The sequence below is a fragment of the Trematomus bernacchii genome, unplaced genomic scaffold, assembly GCF_902827165.1.
Source record: "Trematomus bernacchii unplaced genomic scaffold, fTreBer1.1, whole genome shotgun sequence".
NCBI classification, from domain to species: domain Eukaryota; kingdom Metazoa; phylum Chordata; class Actinopteri; order Perciformes; family Nototheniidae; genus Trematomus; species Trematomus bernacchii.
The window spans coordinates 980,624-990,027 of record NW_022987733.1 but is presented as its reverse complement, the minus strand read 5'-3'; the positions used below and the strand labels follow the sequence as shown (position 1 = coordinate 990,027).

At 42.1% G+C, this 9,404-nt stretch overlaps 1 protein-coding gene across 1 annotated transcript; it reads left to right on the top strand.

Moving 5' to 3' along the window:
• Positions 1–6,381: 6,381 nt before the first annotated feature.
• Positions 6,382–8,651, top strand: LOC117494896 (tripartite motif-containing protein 16-like). Its single transcript, XM_034145898.1, has one exon. It carries the CDS (start codon positions 6,458–6,460, stop codon positions 8,120–8,122), a length of 1,665 nt encoding a protein of 554 aa, XP_034001789.1. The 5' UTR covers positions 6,382–6,457; the 3' UTR covers positions 8,123–8,651.
• Positions 8,652–9,404: the final 753 nt, after the last annotated feature.

Sequence of the window (9,404 nt, the reverse complement as noted above, 5' to 3'; positions counted from 1 at the left end):
TTGCTCAACAATGAATCCTGAAAATCCTGAAAATCTCCGCTCTGCTTCCCACAATGCAGTTCGGCGAAAAGTGAGGCAAAGTGACGTCACCCCATTCAAAGTGAATGGGCAGAAGCGTTCCAATATTTTTTTAACGTTGCTGTGTGGACGCTCCGTTAGCTCTCTGAAGAGATGGGTGATGTCATTTGTGTACTTCATTATAACTAAGTACTTTTACTGTACTTACAGTAAACAGAGTTAGGGTATCATGAGCTGTTTTATACTAATGTTAGCTTGTTTGTCTGAACACCTTGTATCTGTTGTGCATTAAGAACACTTGTGTTAGGCCATGATTTAACAATAAATAGGTTTTATACAGTATAAAATACCACGTACTGTCCGCCCTCCCATGCCACCCTGGCATGAGCTCTTGCCCCCCCTTTGCCACCCCATGTAAAATGTTCTAGAACTGCCACTGCTTAGCAGTACAGATAAATGTGGGCTCACTATTTGGCAAGCAACCGGCTCTGTTGTGATTGGTCACCTATCACGTACAACTGTTTTGGAGCGCTAGCCAATATAATTGCAAGTGTTACATATTGTAAATATCTTACCCAGCCCTCAGACACCTCGCTGTAATCAAAGCGCTCAGACTTCATAGAAAAGAACAGAATTCTTACCTTCCAGATTAAAAAGGAATCACTGATCGGGCGTTTCAATGTGCTAAATCTCTCAAACCAGCAGAGAAAATGTCTTGTTGCTATGGAGATATGTTCCTAGTCTTGCCTTTTCCCTTAATTAATAATGAACTTGTATTAATTAATACTAAGACCCAATAAAATACAGAATTTTACGAAGATCTTGTTTACTACTGTGTTCTCTTCGGAACGATTTATTGACAAAGATAATGACATTTAATCAGATTACGTTTTCAGACGCTCATATAAAGCTCCATCATTAGCAACATTTATAACGAATAAAACACAGATTTAAGGAAACGTAATAAATGTGAAGCCAAGTGGAGTCGGATATTTAGACTTGTGTTTGACAAACAACAATTAGGATGTTAAAAGTGGTGTAAAATAAAACAAGTCATAAAGAATTTTAGCAAAGGTCAAGCCTTTCCTTTCTTTGAATGACTTTGAGAAAGTAATACATTGTTTTATATCCACTAAACTGGATTACTGCAACGCTCTGTACATTGGAGTAAGCAAGGCTTCCCTGTCTCGCCTACAGCTGGTCCAGAATGCTGCTGCACGCCTCCTTACAAGGACAGGCAGGCGTGAACATATTACGCCTGTACTCACCTCTTTACATTCGCTACCAGTCAGTTTTAGAATACAATTTAAAATGTTATTGTTCGCAATAAAATAAACGGTTTAGCCCCACCGTACCTGGCAGATCTTTTAAAACCATACACACCCACACGGTCACTGAGGTCTTCTGACAGACTCCTTCTGGTCGTCCCTAAATCACGGTTAGAGCAGCGAGGAGACAGAGCGTTTGCTGTTGCAGCTCCAAAAGTATGGAACGAATTGCCCCTCCAGGTTAGACTTGCTCCAACTCTGCCTGATTTTAAATCTCGTTTAAAAACCCACTTCTTTTCCCTTGCATTTACAGACCAGGTGACACTTGTGCTTTTACATTTGGGTTTTTACCTTACTTCTGTTTTGTACTGTTTGTACGTCATGTAGGAGAGTTATCAGTCTGTTGCTTCTGATCTGGTTTCAGTGTCTCGTGTTTTACATTTGTTTCATGTCCTGTCTGTTTTTTATGTATGTATGCTATGTTTTTATACAGTTGTTGATGTACAGCACTTTGTTCAACTCTGTTGTTTTTAAATGTGCTATAGAACTAAAGTGGATTGGATTGGATAATGATCAACGATAATTATTGGGAAATAGAAAATAAAACTGATGATATAACAAAAATACTTTATGAATCTGTGTTTGACGACCAATTGACAAACACGAGGATGTTACAAAGTGGTAAAATGTTGAAAATAAAACTAATAAAAGTCATAATACACAACATTTAAGTGAAAATACAGTGAATTAAAAATTATGATTAAATAAATGATTAAATCTTAATAATAGAAATAGGTAGAATAAAGGAAGTAGAGTAAAAATAACGATAAAATTATGACCAGTTATCACATTTAAAACAATGATATTGCAGCTTTTAGAGCTCCTCTGATACACTTCAAAGGCTTTGACAAGCAATTGACAAAAATGTGAAAATAAAATAGATTAAAACAATAAAAAAAGTCATTAAAAAATACAATGAAATGGAAAATAAAGATGATAGAGTTATAAAGTACATAATAACCGACCACAATGATGTATTTTATTTTAAATCAGAGATACGTTCAGACCCTCACAGACCCTCTGTCAGAGAGCAGCACGGCCAAAACACTTCACTTAGTCTCTTTGGATCACTTGCTGTCTCCTCTGGGTTCTGGTTCTGGTTCTGGGGTGTAGAACTGGAACGTGACGCAAACAGGGACCCCGGTGAGGGCGGTGCTTAGAGGGATCTTTAGGGTGGGGGCTACTGTGGAGAAAGGGTGAGGAAACTCTGGAGGGGGGAGGGGGAGGCGTCCACATGTGGAAGGACGGTCAGGTGGTCAGCGCTCGGAGAAACGTCCACAAACAGAGCTATGTTAGCTGGGTCTTCAGGGAGGAGAGGGAGGGGGTCTGTGGAGGTCTGAGGGTCCTCTGAGAGGAGAGGAGGGAAGGAGATGAGGAGGGGAGTAAGGGAGTGAAGAAGGAGGTTCAGTTTCCTGGATCACTTTAGGTAGGGGTGTCTCTGTGATGGGGTCCTGTGGGGGGGGGATCCTGGGAAGGCGACACAGCGGGGGACGTCTCCTCGGAGGAACTCACCTCCATGGACTCTAAAGGCCCTGACACACCAAGCAGTCACCAGAGAACTCGCCGACGCCGACTGTTGCGTCGCCGAGTTCTCCTGCGTCTTGGCCATGTGTCGCACTGGAACACACCGCAAAGACTTCAGCCCAGCACGTACGAACTGCGCATGCGTGAGTGGCAATAACTCTCCTTACCAGCAGGCGGCGGTAGTGTGTATTCGTCATTCAAAAGAGGCAACAACCGGAAGACAGAGAAGAAGAACAGACTGCGTGATCAAAACAAACAACTAATAGCGTGTGCGTTCCATTTTCACTCTCGTCCATCGAAAACATGTTTCGTGCGGTACTGGAGCTATCAGCCATTGGAGTGTTGCTTGTGGAAGACATTCTCAAGCAACCGTTTCGCTTCTCATGCACTGATTCGCTAGCCGAACAGCCAATCAGAGTGATTTCTTTGTCCGACTGCCTGTGGCCGACGCACGGCCGATTCAACATGTTAAATCGGCCGTGCGTCGGCCATGAAAGGCCAAATAAGGCGTGTCACGGCCGACGGTGCGGGACACACCAAATTGAGTTTGGGCGACAGGGCACGCTTCGTCGTCCGACTAACGAAAACGGCCGATTTCGGCCTGGTGTGTCAGGGCCTTAAGGAATCGGAGGTTTCTTCTTCTCCATTGAGACACATCTGTTGGAGGGTAAAAAGAAAAGATTTAAAAGAAGGTTTCAACCACAAATCATCATTTTGGTGTCAATTAAAGAGGACGTGTAAAGTTTGCAGGTTCATATTTAGTGTGAATGCACAGGATAAGGATTTGTTTCTATATAAAAGCCCCCCCCAGCTGCCCCCCTAACTTTTGTTTCCCTAAAACTGTACTAAAACAAACCTACACTATTCCCACAAGCTTCTCAAGCAACGAAACAAGCATTACATTAGTTAAAAGTGAATCATTTTAAATATCATTTTAGGCCCGTTAAAAACTTAGCTACGGCCCTGCATTAAACTGCGGAGCGGCGTTCACACAGACCGCGGCTCACAGAGCTGCAGAGAGGGAGCGAGCTGTCCCAGCACCTAGGGTGGATCAGCTTCCCCTAAGAGCATTTCCCCTTCCACTAGTTTTGTTTTTACTAAGGACGAGAGCTTGAAACTAAATATTAATAAAACGCAGCCGTTTGAATTGATAGCGTTTAACAGACAGTCGCTGTTTGGGACGTTACGTTACAAAATACTACACAGACAGCGCTAGCTGGGAGATCAATCACTTTGCTAAACTATGCGGTACGGTAAAATCCACGTAAACTACACATCACAGCAATGAGGCCAGATCAATGAAACCAGGATACATCCTTTACCGTAAAAACTGGGTCTGAACACAGCTGCCTGTGTGCGTTTGATAAATACTTTCTGATGTTATATTTGTGATATGCTACTTATTAGCTACATGGCCCGAACGTGTAAAGTTATACAAGCATTTGTACCGCTGCTTTTCACAAGTAGACTCTTGCAGGCCAGAGTAGCTGGAGTGATTCAACAACAACACAAATACATATCTGAGAAGTGATCAGGATGAACAGAAAGAGGAAAAGGAAAAGAGAGTTCACTGAAGAGACCAGGAGGGTCAGAGCAGGAGGAAGAGGAGGAGATGAAGACATTAGTGAAGAAGAAGACATGTATGTGAGGAATACAGATGAAGTGTCAGAAAGAGGGACAGAGGCAGGGATCAGGAGGCAGATGAGACTCCAGCTGGACCACATGGTATGTTCTTATTCTCCTTGCATATTCCATTACAGCAGCACAATCTAGCAGCTCTTAGTATTGACACATATTGAAATGTGTTGCTGCACAGGTCACCTTTAGCTCTCTGAACAGATGGGTGGTGTCATTTGTGTACTTCATTATAACTAAGTACTTTTACTGTAATTACAGTAAGCAGAATTCTGAGTATTCTCTGAATCGGGTGCCTTTTGGGTCTTTACATCTTTGAAAAATGAAACCAAAATGTTTGGTCATAACATCTGGTAGTGGACTACTTACATTTTCCCACCTCAGGCACAACATATAAATAATTACTAGGAATTTCCTTGAAAAAATGTAACAGGGTTGAAGTTTTTGACAAAAAGTAGCCATGAGACCTTGTTTAGCTAAGATATGGCACCACATGGAAGTCAAGGACATTATAAAATTGTAATATTTTGCAAAACTATTGTTTATTTTGTAATAAACAATTATTTACTATTATTAATTCATATAACAGAGTTGAAATGTTGAGCTTGTCAATCTTAATCTGAAAATACAAAAACTGAAATATAGGTAAGAGAAGAAACTGACACTTGTCTTTCTTTGCCATCTTTTCTTCAGAAGACTTTTGTGATGTAATTCCCTCAATGCAGATCACACATGGACTGATCCATTATTTTTAATTTAATAGGAGGGTAAATGGTATGGCGTGACGGGGTTGAAACAAACTGAGGGACGTGTGTCAATATTTCAATTTCATAGATAATTCAAGTAGTTTTTCAGAATTTCTTTTTGATCAGTTAAAGTTGACAAGCATATGATTATATTAGCAGCAACATTTTGGGATGATTGGCCATTTTGATTTGTTTAATATTAAATTAATATGTAATAATGCTTAGTGAGGACATGCAAATATGTCTCTCTACTACTAAGACAACCAATTAAAAAAAATATATATATATATATATATATTTAGTTTTACATTGTAATGCAAACAACCTGTTCCATTAATTCAATGCTTTAAAATACATTTTGTAGTTTCCTTTCATTTAAAATTGTTGAAGTAAGCTTGGGGGACTCAAAGGGCACCCGATTGTTTGTCTGAACACCTGGTTTCTCTTGTGAATTAAGAACACTTGTGTTAGGGCATGAATTAACAATAAATAGGTTATATACAGTATAAAATACCACGTACCCTCCCATGCCACCCTGGCATGACCTCTTGCCCCCCCTTTGCCACCACATGTAAAATGTTCTAGAACCGACACTGCCCCACACACACACACACACATACTACTACTACTACTACTACTACTACAACTACTACTACTACGACTACTACTACAACTATTACTACTACTACAACTACTACTACTACTACTACTACTACTACTACTACTACTGCTACTACTTACAGTAAAAAACGACTTTCTGTACATCCAACTATTAAATCAATCAGCTATCTCAGGACATTGAGGCTATACATTTACAGTGGAGGAAACAAGTATTTAACCTCCTTCAGATTTTGTAAGTTTACCAACTTATTTTACAACTAAAAGCTCTTTTCAAATGAAGAGCAGGTTGTAACCGAGGCTCTCTGTCGGCCAGAGTCTGAGCGCTGCTCCTCCTCCTGGAATGACTCAGAGTTTGATAAGCCCTCCCTCTTCTTCCTGCTCTCAGACACAGCCAGCTCCACTCTGTGTTTCCTGGTTCCTCCCCTTCAGATCCACACTGAGGAGGGGGGTGTAACCAACATGTGGGTAAAGTACAAGAGCTGATAGGCCACATTCACTGCGCACACACATGCTGCTCAGATCACAGCTCATAGTTTCAGCTCTCAGGAAGTGAAACTCACACACTCGCTGCTACTGAGAGGTGAAATGGCGCAGAAAGGAGTTCAGCTGGAGCGGGAAATGTTATCTTGTTCGATCTGTCTGGATCTACTGAAGGATCCGGTGACGACTATCTGTGGACACAGCTACTGCATGAAGTGTATTAAAGGCTTCTGGGACGGAGAGGATGAGAAGAAGATCCACAGCTGCCCTCAGTGTAGGCAGAGCTTCACACCGAGGCCTGTCCTGCTGAAAAACACCATGTTAGCAGCTTTAGTGGAGGAGCTGAAGAAGACTGGACCCCCACCTGCTCCTGCTGATCTCTGCTATGCTGGAGCTGAAGATGTGGCCTGTGATGTCTGCACTGGGAGGAAACTGAGAGCCTGTAAGTCCTGTCTGGTGTGTCTGGCCTCTTACTGTGACAAACACCTCCAGTGTCATAATGAATTACATGTCTTTAAAAAACACAAGCTGGTGGAGCCCTCCAAGAAGCTCCAGGAGAACATCTGCTCTCGTCACGACGAGGTGATGAAGCTGTTCTGCCGCACTGATCAGCAGTGTATCTGTTATCTCTGCTCTGTGGAGGAACACAAAGGCCACGACACGGTCTCAGCTGCAGCAGAGAGGACTGAGAGGCAGAGAGAGCTGGAGGGGAGTCGACTAAACATCCAGCAGAGAATCCAGGACGGAGAGAAGGAGGTGAAGCTGCTTCAGCAGGAGGTGGAGGCCGTCAATGGCTCTGCTGATAAAGCAGTGGAGGACAGTGAGAAGATGTTCACTGAGCTGATCCGTCTCATGGAGAAAAGAAGCTCTGATGTGAAGCAGCAGGTCAGATCCCAGCAGAAGAGAGAAGTGAGTCGAGTCAAAGAGCTTCAGGAGAAGCTGGAGCAGGAGATGGCTGAGCTGAAGAGGAGAGACGCTGAGCTGAAGCTGCTGTCTCACACAGAGGATCACAACCAGTTTCTGCACAGCTACCCCTCACTGTCAGCCCTCAGTGAAGCTACACACTCATCCAGCATCAACATCCGTCCTCTGAGCTACTTTGAGGACGTGACGGCGGCCCTGTCAGCAGTCAGAGACAAACTACAGGACGTCCTGAGAGAGGAATGGACAAACGTCTCACCGACTGAAGTGGAGGTTTTACTGTCAGCAGCAGAGCCCACCACCAGAGCTGGGTTCTTACAATATTCACAGGAGATCACACTGGATCCAAACACAGCAGACACACTGCTGTTATTATCTGAGGGGAGCAGAAAAGCAACACTCATGCAACAACCACAGTCTTATTCTAGTCACCCAGACAGATTCACTGATTATTATCAGGTCCTGAGTAGAGAGAGTCTGACTGGACGTTGTTACTGGGAGGTGGAGTGGAGAGGGGGAGCAGTTTGTGTAGCAGTCGCATACAAGAATATCAGCAGAGCAGGGGAGGAAAGTATATTTGGACACAATGACAAATCTTGGTGCTTAGATTGTGACCAAAACAGTTATTCATTTCGTTACAACCGTATCAGCACTCCCGTCTCAGGTCCTCCGTCCTCCAGAGTAGGAGTGTACCTGGATCACAGAGCAGGTGTTCTGTCCTTCTACAGCGTCTCTGAAACCATGACTCTCCTCCACAGAGTGCAGACCACATTCACTCAGCCGCTACATGCTGGAGTTTGGCTTTATCAGACTTATGGAACCACTGCTGAGTTTTGTAAACTCAAATAGCCTGAAGTCATTGGAGGAACTCTTCTACTTCTTAAACTCACCGTGTGACCATCAGAGCTGATTGTCCATGTCTTCACTGTGCAGAGATCAGCTGTCAATCAAACATGATGGGTGGGGCTTCAACATCTTCTCACGAGTTGTTCTGTAGATGTTGGACTTTCTTCCGGCTCCTTCCTGGGTCTGTGTAGCCATGGAGGCTGTCACTGCTCAGGAGGATCCTTGTTCACCTGAACTGATATGTAAACTTTGCTCTAAATATGTGTTGGATATTTCTTTTGATTCATGTTGTTGTTTCTCTTGTAATGCACAAGTCTTCAGAGACAAAGCAGCAGAGCTTCTTTTATTGTACACATTTTATTCTGGCCACTTTCTAAAACAATATAGACATTTATTGACGGATTAAATGTTATTGTTGCCCAAATTAACTACACATGAGTCCCCAGATGGTTATAACACTTATTTCATCATAAAATGTTTATTTAAAATGATATTACTTACTGTCATGATAATAATCAATAAGGAAATCATGTATTATCCTGTTTTAAATTGCTTAGAGTCTTAGCTTGGGAAATAAAATGTTATTGTTTTGCAGACTAATTGTTGTTGTTGTTGTTGTTGTTGTTGTTATCCAAATAGAAAGTGGGTACTCTGATGTTTTATAGAACATAACTTATCATGATAATAATCAATAAGGAAATCATGTGTGATTCTGTTTGAAATAGCTGAGATGAAACACATGTATGGTGTGGATAAAGTGAAACTGATCATGAAATCATTGAACAGACTTTACTGATGGGATGTGTGATCAAATGAAATGTTTGGATCATTAATAAAGGTTTGTCTTTCAAAAACAAAAAGGATGTTCTTCTTGTGTTATGTCCAAGGTGCCATACGAAGCTGATGGAGAACATGTGGAAGTGATCTGAGACTAAATGAAGCTCAGTGCAAGTTCAACCAGGAAGACCGTCTCTACTCATTCATTTACTATTTCCATGTTACTACTCTCTCTCCTCTCAATAAGTGATCGGGGGCGTCACTCCCCAGCTTAACCAATCACTTCGCTCTATTCTCACAAGCCTATCATAGCGCTCCGCTAAACCTTTTAAATCTGCTCCCCCCTCTGATAGCTGTCATTTCAGGTGACTCGACGCAACCCTCCGCCACCCCTTTTCACCTATGGAGGACGGAACATGACTTAAGTATAAATAAATAAATAAATAAATAAATACATGTGTAAATAAATGTATGAAGAACTACAGTAATAAATAAATAAATACGTAAA

Excerpts from the sequence above, each read along its gene's own strand:
- LOC117494896 (XM_034145898.1), top strand. The coding sequence starts at position 6,458 with ATGGCGCAGAAAGGAGTTCAGCTGGAGCGGGAAATGTTATCTTGTTCG.